Source organism: Lepidochelys kempii, chromosome 3 (genome assembly GCF_965140285.1).
Source record: "Lepidochelys kempii isolate rLepKem1 chromosome 3, rLepKem1.hap1, whole genome shotgun sequence".
Classification (NCBI taxonomy): domain Eukaryota; kingdom Metazoa; phylum Chordata; order Testudines; family Cheloniidae; genus Lepidochelys; species Lepidochelys kempii.
The window spans coordinates 191,959,556-191,979,335 of NC_136382.1; the positions used below are offsets into that span (position 1 = coordinate 191,959,556).

At 44.9% G+C, this 19,780-nt stretch overlaps 2 protein-coding genes across 15 annotated transcripts in view; both read left to right on the forward strand.

Moving 5' to 3' along the window:
* The first annotated feature begins 8,945 nt into the window (after positions 1-8,945).
* The window catches only part of LOC140909632 (uncharacterized), a 110,814-nt gene continuing 99,979 nt past the window's right edge, over positions 8,946-19,780 (forward strand). For 12 of the 14 annotated variants that reach the window (XR_012158301.2, XM_073339405.1, XM_073339416.1 and 9 more), the window contains exon 1: positions 8,946-9,391. The gene's annotated coding sequence lies outside the window, so the exon portion shown is untranslated. Of the gene's footprint in view, positions 9,392-9,930; positions 10,455-19,780 lie in introns of those variants that run through there. The other 2 variants (XM_073339400.2, XM_078852334.1) reach the window with 2 other exon arrangements.
* Positions 13,915-15,512, forward strand: LOC140908848 (uncharacterized). The gene is made up of 2 exons (XM_073336743.2): positions 13,915-14,386; positions 14,975-15,512. The coding sequence occupies exons 1-2, from the start codon at positions 13,981-13,983 to the stop codon at positions 15,493-15,495; spliced, it is 927 nt and encodes a 308-aa protein (XP_073192844.2). The 5' UTR covers positions 13,915-13,980; the 3' UTR covers positions 15,496-15,512.

Sequence of the window (19,780 nt, forward strand, 5' to 3'; positions counted from 1 at the left end):
GATCAGAATGGGAAAGATGTTAAAAACCTCCTTTTTCCATCCCCCAACCCCCCAGATACACGGATCTGCCTGACTAACTTCCACTAAGATACTCCTGAATGACATCAGAGTAACTGAGAAGGGAGTCAGGTCTGATTTCTGTTACAGAAGTGCAGTTCATTATGCAGTCAGAGATGATTTTTGCTCATTGATATGATGGATTTTTCTCTGGTTAAATTATAGTTTATATATTGTGTTAATAAAAGAGGGCAAGATACAACACTGCCTCTTTCCCCATCATCAAATTGCTAACATACTGGTGAGCTGCCTGAAAGGAGCATGGCAGATTTGGTTGCAGTCTGTATAATAAAAGCTTTAATGTTTAAGAGGACATTGTTAAGATAAAGAACATATATCTACAACAATTTCCCATGAAACCTGTGACACGTTGGGTCACAAAAACCCCCTTGGGGCTGCCACCTGATGTGCTGGGACTACCTCTGAGGCCGTTTTTCCTGGCAGCTTGGGACTTCAGTACCTTGCCTGGTTGTACCAGACATGATAGCCTGCTACAAACACAGACCCACGTCTGAACCATGTCCCCCAAAAGCTGCAGGCTTAACTGAAAACAGCTTAAGAAGTGCTCCTGACTCCAACACCCAGATACCCAGTTCCCAATGGGATCCAAACCGCAAATAAATCTGTTTTACTCTGTATAAAGCTTATACAGGGTAAACTCATAAATTGTTCATCCTCTGTAACACTGATGAAGAGATATGCACAGTTGTTTGCTCCCCCAAGAATTAATACTTGCTCTGGGTTAATTAATAAGTAAAAAGTGATTTTATTAAATATAAAAAGTAGGATTTAAGTGGTTCCAAGTAAGGACAGACAGAACAAAGCAAATTACCAAACAAAATTAAACAAAAACACGCAAGTCTAAGCCTACTACAGTAAGAAACTAAATGCAGGTAAGTCTCATCCTCAGAGATGTTCTAATAAGCTTCTTTTACAGACTAGACTTCCTCCTAGTTTGGGTCCAGCAATCACTTACACCCCTGTAGTTACTGTCCTTTGTTCCAGTTTCTTTCAGGCATCTCTTTGGGGTGGAGAGGCTATCTCTTGAGCCATCTGAAGACAAAATGGAGGGGTTTCCAGGGGCTTATATAATCTTTCTCTTGTGGGTGAAAACCCCTCTCTCCCCCTGTGTAGAATTACAGCTACAAGATGGAGTTTTGGAGTCACATGGGCAAGTCACATGTCCATGCATGACTCAGTTCTCTACAGGCTGATGCCATTACCCACATGTTAGTTTGAACGTTTCCAGGAAAGCTCAGATGTGGATTGGCGACTTTCAATGTTCATTGGGAGTACTCCTAATTACTTGAATAACCCCTTCACACTATGTTGACAAAATCTGTTTTATGTGCTTCCTACAGCAAACACTTGAAATACAAGCATAGAGCCAACACTCATAACTTCAGATATAAAAATGATACATGCATACGAATAGGATGAAAACATTCAGTAGAACATAACTTTTTCAAAGATATGTTACATGGCATATGTAGCATAAAACATTCCAGTTATGTCATATTTACATTTATAAGCATATTTCTATAAAGCATTAAGGGGTGTAACATCACATAGCCCATTCAACTTCTAGAAGTTAGAATAAGTTTAAAATGTATCTAACTTTATTTTAATTTCATTTCACGTACCGATTATGGTTGTAGGTCTGGAAATCTGGAGATTTTATGTTTATGAGCTAGTGCCCAAATATACATATTTGAGGAATATGCATTACACCATTGTGTGACAGTCTATACCATTATGTTCACCACTTTTACAAGACTATGATAAATTTTGTACAAAGTATGCCTTGTGAGGTAGTATCTGAAAACTCATAATCTGGTGAACATGATTGTCGTGGTAAAATATGTGTGGCAACATTGTATGCAAAGTTACAAGATTCTGCTGTATAACATTTCTGTAACATGTTCCAAAGTTAGAAAGACAGGCCCAAACCAGTTTTTCAGAGACAAAGACATACTGGTGCCCCAGACAGGTACAACAACGTCAAGTGGACTATCACTTAGTTAAGCGACCATTGTCTGGCAGGGGGAAGGCAAGAACAATAAATTTGCATTTCATCACATGGATAGTTCAAATCTCATGTCCACAAGAGACTATTTGTCACCATGACTCAGCAAGAATGTTTCTAGCACAAGAAATTGAATTATAAAGAGGGAAGAAAAATGCTTAACCTCACTCTCCTCCTTCATCTCTGCTCATGACATCAACGACTGTTAAATAACTGAACTGGGGGGAGGAGGGATGGAGGGGAGTCCTAGCTGAAAGAAAACTCACCCAGCAGACTGCAAAGCATTTGGTGAGAAAGATATTTGCTTTTAAGTTCACTTAGGGTTCACCTATGGTTCCAAGGTATGACCTCTGCCCACGAGGGACACAACATCGCATCCTATCCCATAAGACCAAAGCCTATCACCAAAATCCCAGGTCTTTTACCTCTGGGAACTGTTCATTTTATCCTTTTAACTGCACTGGAAACTAGTTGTGATGAATTAACACAACCAAGTTCCTGAGTTAAGTACTAAGCACATTCCTTCTTAACCTACTGTGGCTTGAAGGTGCTGCGAGGAAGGTGAATAGCTCCCTGGTCCTCTGCCTATTGGCTTATGGGAGAAAAAAATCCCTTCTGAACCCCAAATGGGCGATCAGCTAGACCCACAGTGTTCATCAGGCCAGGTTCCCATTACTAGTTCAGGGTGGGTAGGGTGGGGCTGCTGGAATGGAGCTGAAAGAGGCTCCCCATAGCTCCTATTCCAGGTTAAATCCTTGGCCAGCTTCCCTCCCCACAGCTAGCAAATGGATGCCAAAGATTCCAAGGGGGTGGAAGAGCTATCTGGTGTCCCTCAGCCGGTGTCTCCCACCCTTGCTTCTGGGATTGTCCCCTTTCACCACTAGCCTCATCAAGTTCCCCACCTGTTGAGGCAGGTGGGTGCCATTTTGTCATATAACTGGACAAGAGCTGTGTAGCTGCATAGCAGCTTGAATGAATTTGAGAGTTGCTCATTATATCAATAAAGTGTTTTCTTGCCAGCCTTATTGAAAGGAATGTAAGTGGTACTCAAATTACAAAAATAATACATTTCTGCCTCTTGATTCTATTGGCTGGGGGAAGAAAATTATGAATTACAGTTGAAGTTGAGAGCAAATCAAATCAGGCATGTGCACTTCAATTGTGTCTGTTAAAGAATGTTAAACACTGGTGTAAGGCAATTGAGGCACCATCTGTTTTTTTCTCACACAAGGCATTGTTTCATGGGGCACGAGTGCAGACTTGTAACAGGAAAAATATTGTTTTCTAAATAATACAAGGTACTTTTGAAATCCCACTACCCCTCATCTACATCTTTAGGCATCTAAATGCATTTAAAAATCTGGCTCCTAATGACTTTCAATGGGAGCTGGTGTTAACTCTTTTGGGCTCCTTTTCAAATCCCAGCTGTAAAAGTGAGAAAATAAAAAATAATAATTAAAAAAAATCTAGGTTTTCATAATACATTAACTCTGCAATGTTACACAGTGCTGGGTATTTAACTGTGTAACCTTAGTGATATGTTACTGTATGTTTTAAAATTGGGGGGAATAAGATTTGAGGAGTTTATGAACTTTACATGAACATAAATGTTTCAACAGAGGATTGGTTTCTGACTTGAAATGTGTCTACAGTGGCTGTTTTCTTACATTTAAAACATCCTAGTTATATATCTACTATCACATAAACGTAGGCCTTCCTGGTGCATGTTGTTGCTTATGGGTGGACCCATGCAGCCACTCGGATCCCCATGTAATTGGTGTCTGTGCAGCAGTCCCCATTATGCAACAACTTACAGCATCCGGGCCATAAGCCTCAATTGTGCTTTTAAGGCACAGCTCATGTTTGGGGCAGCGCAAAGCTGCACCCTGCATAGGGATTCCGTTAGATCCATTACACAAATAAATCTGAGTGACTGCAAAAGTTTCAGATAACAGTAAGTCTAAAGTTGGCAGGTGCCATGCTGGACATACGTTCAAATGTAAAACCTCTATTATAATTAGGAGAGTTTTACTTCAGGATCGGATTGAGCCAGTAATAGTGAATACATAGTAAAAGAAATTCTCTTGTGGCTCACTTGAGACTTTCAAAAGCTCCTAAGTGACTTAGAAGCACAAATTCCATTGAAATGAAAATCACTTCAGTGCTTTTGAAAATACTACCCCATCAATGCTTGCATGATTTAAGCTTTTTTTTTTTTTTTTAAAAGAGTTGTTTACTTGTAAAGAAAACCCTACCAATATGAATCAATGCAGTGCTGCCTTCTAGTGTCTGCAGGCAGAAAAAACTGAAGCAACAGCTCTCTCACAGCTGTGAACAACCCCCAATCATCTCAGATGAGTGTTGACTCTGGAGCCTAATGACAACGTAAAGTTTTAAATGTTGTTAATTATTTCACTGTTAATCATTTTAACAAACATCCAGCTGTTCTAAGAGTTTGAGAACAAAAACAGCATCATTTTTTTCCTAACCTGACCCACTGGTCTTACTACATGGTCATTATCTTCTACTGTTATTTTGGGGCAGTAGTTCTGGCAATATTTGAAGTATATGTTTTATTTTTGCAGTATTAAAATTACCTTTGCAATATTCTGCTTTGTATTTTTATTTCATTTATATTTAAGTTAGAAAAAATGAATAAACAGTTTAGAAAAATAGGCCAATTTTCACTGAACAAAATATGGTATTACAGATTTGAAGGTGCCAACAAAACTAAAATCAATTTCCTTTGCTGCTAGCTGAAAATGTGTGACCTTGCAAAAAAGACTGGTTATGTTAACGATGGCTCAGCATATTTTACAAGCTAAAATTTAACTTTCACATTCTTGGCAAAAAACAGAAGTGTCAGTAATTTATGTCTGTTAAATCTGCATGAAACATCACATTCAGTATGACCATTTGGAAAAGTATCCATTCTCTAAAATGGAATAGATCACGTACTCGAGAGTGTCTTGGCAGAAGATGTTGTACTAGGACTATATGTCCTAGTTCAGTGAAAAGGTCTCAATTCAGCAAGTTGTCTACAGAGCTATACAAACAAACTCAATTATCCTCCACCATTTACACCTACAAATGTTATTTTTGATGTTCTCTTTCTCTGGTGACCTTAACAACAATGGCATTTTTTTTTTAGTGATCTACAAACACACCAGCCTCAGCTTCGCCACTGCATAGTTTACAACTACAGCTACCTGAAATTTGGCTTTGCAGGAGTCAGAACAGGCATTTTCTCTGCTCAGACACAACTGTGGGCTTGCACTCCTGAGTTTCCATTTGAATCTAACTAAATAAAACCCAGTTTCACATCCAGTCATTGGCAACCATGACTATTGTATAAATTAGATGTAAAATCATAAATTTGGCCATATTCACTTAAAATTGGGCCCACTAGTTACCAAAAATTGAGCTCAGGTTAACTGGTAAATTTCTTTATCCTTAATTAATCTTTTTGATTAACATGGACTTAGTTTTTTATTTGTAACAGACCCCCAAAACAAAATATTTGACTTGATTTAGCATTCTCTAAAACATCTCAGTAAGCATTCTTCTTAATAGGCTGATTTATTTATATTTTAAATTATTAAAAAACCTATGTGACACTCCAAGTAGCGCCTTGGAATCCCCATATTCACCACTGACATATGATTATGAAATGTTTTGTACAATGCATGCCTTCTGAGGTATCATTTTAAAAGTCTTGATCTGCTGAATCTTAATATTTTGTTGAACTGTATGTATTATCATTAGTGAAGTTATGAAGTATTTCCATATGTATTACTGAAATATGTTCTGAGGTTGGGAATGCCCACAGCTAGCCTTTCAGTAGCAACAAAGAAGCAACTATCACTGGCCAGACAAGCATTGATGGCCCATCAAGAAGAATTCACTATTCCAAAGACTCCTCAGAGAAGGCACATATGTAATGAGAGCTGCCTACCTCCATGTCACAACAAGGATCTTTCTAGCAACTGGAAGAAAGTATAAAAGAGGGACAGTGACATCATCACTTGACCCCTCTCCTCTCCATCTCAACACTAGAAGATCACCTGGAAGACAAAGATTTTGAACTGGAGAGATTGGTGTCAGGCTGGGAAGGGAATCCAGATGCTGTGTTGAGAACTGTGAGCTGCCTGTAACGTCTATTAGGATGAGAGACTGCTTGATTCAAATCTTGCTTAGTCTCTACAATTTAGATTGAGAATTTATTTTTGTTTCTTATGTAATCAATCTCTTATAATCACAAAAAATCCTGTCTTTCCATAGTAAATAAATCTGTTTTTATATGTTACCTAAAAACAGGGTGTTTTTGGTTGAAGTGCTTGGGGAATCTCAGCTCAGATTACAAAGGCTGGTGTATGTCCACTTTTCTTTCACAAAGTGGCAAACTAATTAATGAGCTTGCACTGTCCAAAGGAGTCTTGAGCAATGTAAGACGGTATATTTCTGGGGTGCAAGGCTGGTGGTTGGGGTGATTGGCTGGTGCTTTTCTCTGTGTGATTCATGAGTGGCTCAGGGAGTATTCATGCAACATAGCTGGGTATGGGAATCTACATGCTGATGGCTGAATGATCACAATGCCTGGAAAGGTTTTGCTGCTTGTCACTGGCATAGCATTGTGTGAGTCAGCCCAAGCTGGAAAGTTAAGGGAGCACAGCAGTTCCACAGTTCCAAGTTGTACCCTGAGGAATCCCATCACAATCTATCCAAGATGCCCTAACACATAATTAATTACAATGAAATCATCACAGCAGCATTAAACTAATCATTTCAGCAGGAACTCAGCCAGCCAGCCACCTACAGAAATTCCTCATCCCTTCATCATTATAGGAAGCATACCTCTGACAGTTATATCCTGCAGACATTAAAGGCTATTAATTCTGTTCTGAACACATTACATCGCACATGTTATTTGTGGGTTGGCAGATGGAAAAATATATAAACAAAAATGGAACTCTGTATGATTTTTTGCTGACCTGATGAAGGCCAGTAACAAAATCAACCATAAATATGGTTCACATGATCTAGGAAAAAGGGTGGCATAAATAAAAAGCACAAATCTTTCATCAATCTGTTAATGAAAAAAAGGACAGATGTATGGGAGTTTTGCCTGGGTAAGAAGTACAGGATTAGACCCCAAGTATTGCCAATATCAATGAATATACACCAAAAGTAAAACATTCAGGAGGCTCATAGCCTACACCAACTTCACTGCCTTTTGCAGTCACTATCAATCATAAATGGAGCAGTAACAGTGTTAGTTTAACACTAGCATGGTAAAATAGGTAATTGTTGCAGATTAAAATGCCATGTGAAATGAAAGTGCCATCAAGATGCTTTCTAGTTGCTTGGCATGTGTCCCATATAATGACTGTATTTCTTTGATTACAAAATGTAACCGTTTACCACAAACTAAACAAAAAAAACCCACAAAAAGACAATAACAACAGCCTGTGTGAGTGATAGTATCATTAACTGTTATTCCCTGCTGGAACTGGCAGGTGAAACCTAGAAACATGATTGCTTGTTCAAGTAAGATTTATATTTCTTTTACCCTTTTCCTTATTTAATTGTACTTTATTTTTAGCTATCTTAAAACTATCAGCCTTGTCATTTAAAATAATGATTTTTCTTTATTTAAAATAATTTGTTGACAATCGCTGTTATTCAATCCACATCAGTTAAGTATTCTTAGAATACAAACCGTTCTATTCTCAAATAGTTTACATGGTGTGTGAGAGTGATTTTCATATAAACTAAAAGAAAAATTGATGGCATGTATCTTTTTCATTAAACTTACACAAAAGGCAGCAACATTTCTAGATGTTTCCATTTGAGGCCCCATCCTGCAATGGGATTCATATGGGCAGACTCCTGCACTTGAGTGGATCCTCCACCCATACGGTTCCACTTTAGAACTGACTTCTTCACAATCACTTTTTTGCCTAACACAGGAATTCTTAATTTAAAGCACCATGGATGAAGCAGTTATGACTTGTAATACTGTAATTTACATTTCAATAAATTAGAGTGGCATTTTACACACTAACTGGCTTTTCTCTAATCAACGCATGTTGTGCCTAATTCTGCATCCTTAAGCACCCATCTGAACTTAATAGGTGTTTCTAGTACATAAGAAATGTAGGATCAAATCTTCTGTAATTTGTGTAACAAACTTAAGTTTCCCCCACACATACCCCAGTTCTCAAATAATAACAGAGCTGTAATGAGGTTTCGGTACTACATTTTCATTCTCTTTACTTCCGTGTATTTCAGCACATTTACTTGTATACTGTGATAACTGAAACTAAACTACAATTGCCAAAATAAAATAATAACTGTAACAATAAGTTAATGCAACAATGAAGTTTATATTTCATCAAATACAAGAAAGAACATGCAAAATAATGTTTCTCACATGCACTGGAGCTCCTCCTTGCAAATATTTAGTATTTTGTAATATTTGTTTGTACATGATGCTAATTATGTAAGTTATTCCATCTGTGCATTATAGGTGAGTTATGGGGTACTGAAGGAGGGCAGGAATCATAACTGAATTTCCTGACTTTGTGTTTGCAAAATCTCAAGGCTAAGATTGTTATTAACATTGTTTTTTGCCTTTGATTTACTTTAAAGAAAAGCAGAGGTTGGTGTATTATTTGGACTGTCAATAAAAACACAGTCAAATAAATACACGTTTGAATCCACTTTTGTATGCTGTTTTACCCACTATGTACAGCACTGTGCCCTGAACAGAAGGGAGGAGAATCCCCCCAACTGGAGGAGTACCATTTTCAGTCAGGGGGTGGAGGGTTTTGCTGGGTGTGGCTCTGTGAGGGATACAGGGAAGTTCCCCGCAGAGCTCGCCACAGCCTGAGGCAGCAGCAACCCCTGTTCCCCACAGGAGGCTGGAGGGAGAGGCGCGCAGGAGGAACCCGCCAACTCCGCTCCGCTCCGCTCCGCTCCGGCGCACGCCGCAAACGCTGCGCCCTGGTGGGTCGGAGGGCGCGTGCAGAGCCGCTCCCTGCTCCGCGCGCCGGCTGCCGGGGGATCGGAGTCCCGTCCCCGGCTCTCGTGTGGTTAGCAGGGGCCGCGCCCCCAGCTCAGTAGCCGGCGGCGGAGGTTCAGCCCGCGCACAAGCTGGGAGTCTCCGACGGCCGCAGGAAAAAGCCCAGGACACGGTAGAGGAGGGAGGCACAGAGCCAGGTCAGCGTAGGCGCTTCAAGGGCGTGTTCGTGTGGACGCGCGCCGTGTGTTGAAGTCCGGGCGTGGATTGGGTGTCCGCATGGCGGGGTACGTGCGCAGGTGTGTGCGCGTGCATCTGTGTGGGTGTGTGAACGTACCTGTGCTGGCCACACGTGCATTCATGTGTCTGTGGTGTGAACGCGTGTGGAGTGTGTGTCTGTGTGGTCCTGTATAAATATGCGTGGTTATTTTAAAAATTAGTAACTTTATGAAAGGTAGCTGTAATCACTTGTGTTTAAATTATGTATCTAACCAACCTTTGTTTAAAAATATTTCTATTGGGTCGATTTACCTGCAGACTAACCCAGGCTTGATGTTATCAGAGAATGAACTGTGTTCTGATAATTTTTGAGCAAAAGAGAAATTAAAGTATAACCTGCATGAATTTTTTTAAAAAATTAAACACATTTCATCTGTATCTTTTCCAAACATATAAGATAAAAAAAATCTAAATAATGCAGTTGTGACTAGAATTCTTGGATGAGAAACACATGCAAAATATTCTTCTTATTATAATATTTTGGATGTTCACAGATCATTTTCAGATACATCTTTCTTTCTATACCAATTGAGAGATTTTTTCTCCTCCCGCCTTTTGTGTGTGTAGTTCTTTCTGTGGCTACCATCGTGCCAAAAAATTGTTTACCAAGCCCGCAACTGAGACAGTTGTGTTTATTCTAGGAGTTTGCATAGATCTCTGGTATCCTTACACTACTGTGGAGGGGAGATGGGACAATCAGCAGCTGAATAGTTTAGTGGTAAGCATAGAGACTTCTGGATGTGAGGGTGCTGTGAATAACCACTCCAGCTGTGCTGTACAATTAGTCTTAATGACAGAGAATACACTATGACCGCTCTTTGTAGCAGGAGTAGCAATGTTGGTGAGAAGAATCCACAGTGTTTTTTCAGATTCCCATATAACAGTGTGTTAAAGAATGAGAATGCTTTTATCTTCTTGATGGCGGCTTTCCTCTTGCCAATCCTGGCTTGATCTTTGTATGTGCCTTATCATGAAGGTGACACCCACTAGGAGGAATAGGGGACAGAACTGCCTTCAGAATTCCCCACAAGCGCTGCTCCTACTCATCACTTGATTATTGGCATATGTAGGGTGAGTAGTGCCATAAGTGATACTGTGTCCATTTTTCTCCCCAGCAGCAATATCTCTAGTCTTAAATAACTCCTATGTTCAGTACTACTAAAATCTGTAAAGTCACTGCAGTCATATTAGCTGCCAAAACCGAAAGCAAATATGAATGCTGCTTTCAAAGTATATGTGATACTTTAGGGAGACACTACCAGCACTTCATTATTTTAGTTTAACCACAAATCTAGGAGCAACATTTTGTATTCTAAAACACAGCCCCACTAGTGTGCCTTACCTGTGACCTGAAGGGAATAACTCTAGAAATGAGGGTGTATTACAGTCTCCATAACCAGTCAAATGCTGGTGTCTTGGATGAAACTGTCAACAAGGGCCAGAATCTGGGCTCAATCCTGCAAAAGAAACTCCTTCCTGAAAATGTCTAGAAGACTCCTAAGCAGATAAAAGGATACTGAAACTAAATGAGTAGGGTTAATACAAAGAAAAGCAATAAGCAGTAATCTATAGCAATAAGATATTCCAAGGATACTTACAAAAAAGGGGGGGAAAGGTGGGAAAAAAGTTTGAAAGAAATATTGTTAAAAATACTGGCTCTGTTGTCCGAATTAAAATGATATGATAATGTTTTAAGATGGCAAAGGGGAGAGGGTTTTAAAAAATCCATATTTGAGGACCTGACCTTGAGTTCAGTAACTGTTTTGTCTGAGTAATGAGGGCAGCACTGGACACTGAAAGGGAGAGTAAAGAACTAAAATAAAGCAATCAAATTCTTTAAAGAATCTTTTGTCTTCTTAAAAGGTTATTGTTGTCAGGGGTGATAAATCCAACATGTAACCGGTCCTAAAACCTCAAGAATTCACTTATTTAAGCCTTTATATACCCTTTTATTTTTTTAACAACAATAAATAATGATATTTTAGATCATTGAAACAGCTTAATTTTAAAACAAAACAAAATATTTCTCCACCCTGGCTGGAGTGAGCATGCTTAGTTGTTGCATGGAGAATAATCACCTTATGTTCGTCTGTGCTGAACCCTCCATCCAATGAAAGAGGGTGCTGATGGCCAGTTGCTGTGATACATGGCAGAGAGTCAGAAAAGCGAAGAGAGGTAATATTTGGTTTACACATCCAATTCCTTCAATCATGGGCAACCCAAACATGACAGGAACTGTGCACTGCCATTTGGTTCTGAGTGTTGGCATCCCTGTGTAAGTATAACTTGCTTTGCTGCCCTGGAAGTCCTGAGAGAGAGGCAGGAACTATCTTTGCTTCTTGGTGCAGTCTGATATTAGTCCATCATTCTTCTGGCTGAGCAGAATTAGTCAGGACCATCGCTGGATCCTGTCAGCCTATTCTCCCATTGAGTAAGACAAGACTCCTTCCCCTTCCTCGCTCATCACTTCGACTAGGGAGAAAAGAAGTGGCTTCTGAGACTGAAGCGATTTCTCCTGCTCAGTGCAGAGCATACTGCTGCTGGACCATTATTTTACAATTTTCTTCCATGTTTATTATGAGCTGAGAGAGAACTCAATTATATTTTTACGTGTTTGCGAACATCCTTGGGAACAAACTGGGACATTTTCCACAAGCAGATCAAAAGGTAAATGGGTTTTTTGAGTGGTCTTCAGTCAAAACTCACCTATCTTTGTTTTCTGATATATTTCCTGTGCACCTTATCTTTTGAATGTTCAGATAGCTTAACTGACCTGACTAGTTTTCAATGCAAAACCTGCTCCCCTGAGAGCTTTATTTTTAATTTGTTCATATCAGGATAGCTGTAATTTAATTAAAAGTCTCCCTGAAATAAACTCACGCTTTCATTACAGAAATGTTGCACTCAAATTATTTTAAAATAAAACTGAGACGATCAGGAACATCTTTTAATACCGGTGCTATGCCTGTCAGTTATGAGATTGTGCAGAACTAACCCTCCTTATCCTTGGGATGGCTAATGGGAAAAATAAATCTAAACAGAGGGATGTTTCTAAATCCTGTACTTTGTCACTTCCTTATTGCTTTTGAATGTCTCAATACCTGTCTCACTTATGCCTTCGGAGTCAGGGACAGCAGAATCACTGGAGGATATGTGTGGATCCTTAGGACTAACGTTGAATTTAGGATGTGTGCCACTAATACTGAGCTCACGAAGCACCATCTAAGCCAGAGGTGGGCAAACTACAGCCCACGGGCCACATCCGGCCTGCGGGACCATCCTGCCTGGACCCTGAGCTCCTGGCTGAGGAGGCTAGCCCCCGGCCCATCCCCTGCTGTCCCCCTCCCCTGCAGCCACGCTGCCACGTGTGCAGCACTCTGGGTGGCGGGGCTGCGCGCTCCTGTGGGGCAGTGCGGCGGCATGGCTGGCTCCGGCCGGGTGGGTGGCTGCCAAACATGCTGCTCTGAGTGGCATGGTAAGGGGGTTGGGGGGGTTGGATAAGGGGCAGTGGGTCCCGGGAGGCAGTCAGGGGACAGGGGGCGGTTGGATGGGGCGGAGGTTCGGGGGGGGGCAGTCGGGGACGGGGAACGGTGGGGGGTTGGATAGGGGGTGGGGTCCTGGGGGGAAGTTAGGGATGGGGGTGTGGATAGGGGTCGGGACAGGGAGCAGGTAGGTTGGATGGGGGTGGGGTCCCTGGGGGGGTGGTTAGGGGCAGGGGGTCTTGGGAGGAGGAGGTCAGGGGACAAGGAGCCAGGGGGGTTGGATGGGTCAGTGGTTTTGAGGGGGGCAGTCAGGGGGCGGGAAGTAGGAGGGGCAGATAGGAGACAAGGGGCCAGGCTGTTTGGGGAGGTACAGCCCTCCCCACCCAGCCCTCCATACAGTTTTGCAACCCCCATGTGGCCCTCGGGCCAAAAAGTTTGCCCACCCCTGATTTATGCACGTTTGAGAGTAGAATTTGGCTTTACATCATGTGACGACTGACAGCTTATGTTTTATAAACTTCTTCATAGATAGACTGAGTGCTAAAGTTACTGACAAAGGGATCCCTTGTCTTGTAATCTTAGCTCTGGTCTACACTAGGACTTTAGGTCGAATTTAGCAGCGTTAAATCGATGTAAACCTGCACCCGTCCATACTATGAAGCCCTTTATTTCGACTTAAAGGGCTCTTAAAATCGATTTCCTTACTCCACCCCCTGACAAGTGGATTAGTGCTTAAATCGGCCTTGCCGGCTCGAATTTGGGGTACTGTGGACACAATTCGACGGTATTGGCCTCCGGGAGCTATCCCAGAGTGCTCCATTATGACCACTCTGGACAGCACTCTCAACTCAGATGCACTGACCAGGTAGACAGGAAAAGAACCGCGAACTTTTGAATCTCATTTCCTGTTTGGCCAGCGTGGCAAGCTGCAGGTGACCATGCAGAGCTCATCAGCAGAGGTGACCATGATGGAGTCCCAGAATCGCAAAAGAGCTCCAGCATGGACTGAACGGGAGGTACGGGATCTGATCGCTGTATGGGGAGAGGAATCCGTGCTATCAGAACTCCGTTCCAGTTTTCGAAATGCCAAAACCTTTGTCAAAATCTCCCAGGGCATGAAGGACAGAGGCCATAACAGGGACTCGAAGCAGTGCCGCGTGAAACTTAAGGAGCTGAGGCAAGCCTACCAGAAAACCAGAGGGGCGAACGGCCGCTCCGGGTCAGAGCCCCAAACATGCCGCTTCTATGATGAGCTGCAAGCCATTTTAGGGGGTTCAGCCACCACTACCCCAGCCGTGTTGTTTGACTCCTTCAAAGGAGATGGAGGCAACACAGAAGCAGGTTTTGGGGACGAAGAAGAAGATGATGATGATGAGATTGTAGATAGCTCACAGCAAGCAAGCGGAGAAACCGGTTTTCCCGACAGCCAGGAACTGTTTCTCACCCTGGACCTGGAGCCAGTACCCACTGAACCCACCCAAGGCTGCCTCCTGGACCCGGTTGGCGGAGAAGGGACCTCCGGTGAGTGTACCTTTTAAAATACTATACATGGTTTAAAAGCAAGCATGTGAAAGGATTACTTTGCCCTGGCATTCACGGCTCTTCTGGATGTACTCCCAAAGCCTTTGCAAAAGGTTTCTGGGGAGGGCAGCCTTATTTCGTCCTTCATGGTAGGACACTTTACCACTCCAGGCCAGTAACACGTCCTCGGGAATCATTGTACAACAAAGCATTGCAGTGTATGTTTGCTGGCGTTCAAACAACATCCGTTCTTTATCTCTCTGTGTTATCCTCAGGAGAGTGAGATATCATTCATGGTCACCTGGTTGAAATAGAGTGTTTTTCTTCAGGGGACACTCAGAGGAGCCCGTTACTGCTGGGCTGTTTGTCTGTGACTAAACAAAAATGTTCCCCGCTGTTAGCCACGGGGAGGGGGGACGGTTGAGGGGGTAGCCACGCGGTGGGGGGAGGCAAAATGCGACCTTGTAACGAAAGCACATGTGCTATGTATGTAATGTTAACAGCAAGGTTTACCCTGAAAGAGTGTAGCCACTGTTTTACAAAATGTGTCTTTTTAAATACCGCTGTCCCTTTTTTTTTCTCCACCAGCTGCATGTGTTTCAATGATCACAGGATCTTCTCCTTCCCAGAGGCTAGTGAAGATTAGAAAGAAAAAAAAATGCACTCGAGATGACATGTTCTCCGAGTTCATGCTGTCCTCCCGCACTGACAGAGCACAGACGAATGCGTGGAGGCAAATAATGTCAGAGTGCAGGAAAGCACAAAATGACCAGGAGGAGAGGTGGCGGGCTGAAGAGAGTAAGTGGCGGACTGAAGACAGGGCTGAAGCTCAAATGTGGCGGCAGCGTGATGAGAGGAGGCAGGATTCAATGCTGAGGCTGCTGGAGGACCAAACCAGAATGCTCCAGTGTATGGTTGAGCTGCAGCAAAGGCAGCTGGAGCACAGACTGCCACTACAGCCCCTGTGTAACCAACCGCCCTCCTCCCCAAGTTCCATAGCCTCCACACCCAGACGCCCAAGAACGCGGTGGGGGGGCCACCGGCCAACCAGCCACACCGCCACAGAGGATTGCCCAAAAAAAAGAAGGCTGGCATTCAATAAATTTTAAAGTTGTAAACTTTTAAAGTGCTGTGTGGCATTTTCCTTCCCTCCTCCACCACCCCTCCTGGCTTACCTTGGTAGTCATCCCCCTATTTGTGTGATGAATGAATAAAGAATGCATGAATGTGAAGCAACAATAACTTTATTGCCTCTGCAAGCGGTGAGCGAAGGGAGGAGGGGAGGGTGGCTAGCTTACAGGGAAGTAGGGTGAACCAAGGGGTGGGGGGTTTCATCAAGGAGAAACAAACAGAACTTTCACACCGTAGCCTGGCCAGTCATGAAACTGGTTTTCAAAGCTTCTCTGATGCGTACCGCGCCCTCCTGTGCTCTTCTAACCGCCCTGATGTCTGGCTGCACGTAAGCAGCAGCCAGGCGATTTGCCTCAACCTCCCACCCCACCATAAACGTCTCCCCCTTACTCTCACAGATATTGTGGAGCACACAGCAAGCAGTAATACCAGTGGGAATATTGGTTTCGCTGAGGTCTAAGCGAGTCTGTAAACTGCGCCAACGCGTCTTTAAACGTCCAAATGCACATTCTACCACCATTCTGCACTTGCTCAGCCTGTAGGGAATAGCTCCTGACTACTGTCCAAGCTGCCTGTGTACGGCTTCATGAGCCATGGCATTAAGGGGTAGGCTGGGTCCCCAAGGATACATATAGGCATTTCAACATCCCCAACAGTTATTTTCTGGTCTGGGAATAAAGTCCCTTCCTGCAGCTTTTGAAACAGACCAGAGTTCCTGAAGATGCGAGCATCATGTATCTTTCACAGCCATCCCACGTTGATGTTGGTGAAACGTCCCTTGTGATCCACCAGAGCTTGCAGCACTATTGAAAAGTACCCTTTGCGGTTTATGTACTCGGCGGCTTGGTGCTCCGGTGCCAAGATAGGGATATGGGTTCCGTCTATGGCCCCGCCACAGTTAGGGAATCCCATTGCAGCAAAGCCATCCACTATGACCTGCACATTTCCCAGGGTCACTACCTTTGATATCAGCAGATCTTTGATTGCGTGGGCTACTTGCATCACAGCAGCCCCAACAGTAGATTTGCCCACTCCAAATTGATTCCCAACTGACCGGTAGCTGTCTGGCGTTGCAAGCTTCCACAGGGCTATTGCCACTCACTTCTCAACTGTGAGGGCTGCTCTCATCTTGGTATTCATGCGCTTCAGGGCAGGGGAAAGCAAGTAACAAAGTTCCATGAAAGTGCCCTTACGCATGCGAAAGTTTCACGGCCACTGGGAATCGTCCCAGACCTGCAACACTATGCGGTCCCACCAGTCTGTGCTTGTTTCCCGAGCCCAGAATCGGCGTTCCATAGCATGAACTTGCCCCATTAGCACCATGATGCATGCATTGGCAGGGCCCATGCTTTCAGAGAAATCTGTGTCCATGTCCTGATCACTCACATGACCGTGCTGACGTCGCCTCCTCGCCCAGTATCGCTTTGCCAGGTTCTGGTGCTGCATATACTGCTGGATAATGCATGTGGTGTTTAATGTGCTCCTAATTGCCAAAGTGAGCTGAGCGGCCTCCATGCTTGCCTTGGTATGGCGTCCGCACAGAAAAAAGGCGCGGAACGATTGTCTGCCGTTGCTCTGATGGAGGGAGGGGCGACTGACGACACGGCTTACAGGGTTGGCGTCAGGGAGCTAAAATCAACAAAGGGGGTGGCTTTACATCAAGGAGTATTTCAGGCAGGACTTCACAGAGGGTTCCAATAAGAAATGGTGCACCTAAGTTATTGTTCTTATTGGAACAAGGAGGTTAGTCTGGCCTGTGATTGATACATGGCTAGATTTACCTCGCTGTACCTTCTCTGTGAGTGACTGCAATGTGACCTAGAGGAATGGGTCCCCTAGACGGGGAAGGGGGGAAGCAAATGAGTACAAAACAAATCTGGTCTATTTCTTGTTTTGATCCACTCCATCTATCTTTTACATCTTTGGCTGGCAGCAGACGGTGCAGAAGGACTGCATGCCATCCACATCACATGGCTGCTCGGCAGAAGATGGTACAGTACGACTGCTAGCCATCCTCATCTCTTGCCTGCCCAGCAGAAGATGGTACAATACGACTGCTAGCCATCCTCATCTCTTGCCTTTCCGGCAGAAGATGGTACAGTACGACTGCTAGCAATCCGTATCGCCTGCCTGCTCACCATAAGACGGTTCAATAGAACTGACTGCAGGACTAAAGAGAATGATCTGGTCAAGTCACTCCAAATTTAGTCCCTGCGCCCATGTCTGCCCAGGTGCTCCCAGCCGACGTGGCCAGGAGTAACTCGGACACGACGATGACGGCTATCAGTTGTATTGCACCGTCTGCTGCCAGAAGGCAATGGGTTGCTGCTACTGTGTAGCAATGCCGTACTGCATCTGCCAGCACCCAGGAGACATATGGTGACGGTTACCTGAGCGGGCTCCATGCTTGCTGTGATATGGCATCTGCACAGGTAACTCAGGAAAAAAGGCGCAAAACGATTGTCTGCCCTTGCTTTCACGGAGGGAGGGAGGGAGGGAAGGGGGGCCTGATGATATGTACCCAGAACCACCCGCGACAATGTTTTAGCCCCATCAGGCATTGGGATCTCAACCCAGAATTCCAATGGGTAGCGGAGACTGCGGGAACTGTAGGGTAGCTACCCACAGTGCAACGCTCCGGAAGTCAACCCTAGCCTCGGTACTGTGGAAGCACTCCTCCGAGTTAATGCACTTAATGCACTTAGAGCATTTTCTGTGGGGACACACACACTCGAATATATAAAACCAATTTCTAAAAAACTTGACTTCTATAAATTCGACTTTATTCCGTAGTGTAGACATACCCTTAGTGTCATCCAACTCTACAATGAAGTCAGTGACATTTTTGTGCTCCATATATTGAGAGGAGTACATGGAGAAGACACCTAAGTGGCAGGAGAACATGGGATGTGCTGGGAACTGGCAGGGCCGGATTAACTCTCCTGTAGGCATGGGGCAATTAGATTTTGTGGGGCCCCTGTATACAAGTCTTTTTCCTGGGAAGGAGTTTGGTGCAGGAGGGGGCAGGGGATTGGGGTACAGGAGGGGGTGCGGGGTCTGGGAGGGAGTTTGGGTGCAGGAGGGGGATCCAGGCTTGGGCAGGGAATTGGGGTTCAGGAGAGGTTGCGAGGTGCAGGCTCTGGCTGGGAGGCGCTTACCACAGGTGGCTCCTAGCCGGCGGCGCAGCCGGGCTCAGGCAGGCTGTCTGCCTGCCCTGGCCCCACGCCGCTCCTGGAAGCAACTGGTTGCTGGACATCTCTGCGTGCCCCTGCAGGGAGGGGGACAGTGTGTCTCCGTGCACTGCTTGCACTCGCTAGCGCCGCCCCTGCAGCTGCGGGGACGGTGCTGGGGGTGGGGGCAGCGCACGGAGCTGCCTCCCCCCCACCGGGGACTGCAGAGACATCAGGGACATGCCAGCAGCCAGTCACTTCTGGGAGCAGCGCGGGGCCAGGCCAGGCAGTCTGAGTGCCCCAGAGATTGCTGCCCGTGATTTATTTTTGCAGGGTCCCCCTTGAGCTGGGGCTCTAGGCTGCAGCCCCAAAATCCTCTGCCTTAATCCGGCCCTGGGAACTGGCTGTATTTTTAAAGATTGTATCAGTTAATTTATTGAGTGACTGACAGCTAGAGAATTTGGGGAACCAGCTAAGGCAGGGGTGAGCAAACTACAGCCTGCGGGCCAAATCCAGTCTGCGAGCTGTTTTAAGCCAGCCCACGAGCTCCCACTAGGGAGCAGGGTCTGGGGCTTGCCCCGCTCCAGCTGGGGCACTGGGTCAGGGGCCACACTATGCAGCTCGGCCCCGCCCTGGTGCTCCAGCCAGGGCGCAGGGTTAGCGACTGCACCACGCAGCTCCTGGAAGCCGCGGCATGGCCCCGCTCCAGCGCTCTTGCCACGGTGCAGGGTCTGTGGCCGCTGCATGTGGCTCCCGGAAGCTGCGGCATGACCCTGCTCTGGCACCTGCAAGCTCAAATGGCCCCCTCTGGTTCTCCAATGGGAGCTGCTGGGGTGGTGCCTGTGGATGGGGTAGGGTGCAGAGCCACCTGGCTGCGCCTCCACCTAAGAGCCGAAGGCACATGCCACTGCTCCTGGGAGCTGCTTGAGGTAAGCATCGCTCAGAGCCTGCGCCCCTGAGCCTCTCCCCACACCCCAATCTGCTGCCTCAGCCCTGATCCCCCTCCTGCTTTCCAAACCCCTCGATCCCAGCCCGGAGCACCATTCTGCACCTCAAGCCTCTCATCTCCAGTGTCACCCCAGAGCCCGCACCC

Excerpts from the sequence above, each read along its gene's own strand:
- LOC140908848 (XM_073336743.2), top strand. The coding sequence starts at position 13,981 with ATGAAGGACAGAGGCCATAACAGGGACTCGAAGCAGTGCCGCGTGAAA. Across the intron at positions 14,387-14,974 it reads TGGCGGAGAAGGGACCTCCG|CTGCATGTGTTTCAATGATC; the intron begins GTGAGTGTACCT and ends TTTCTCCACCAG.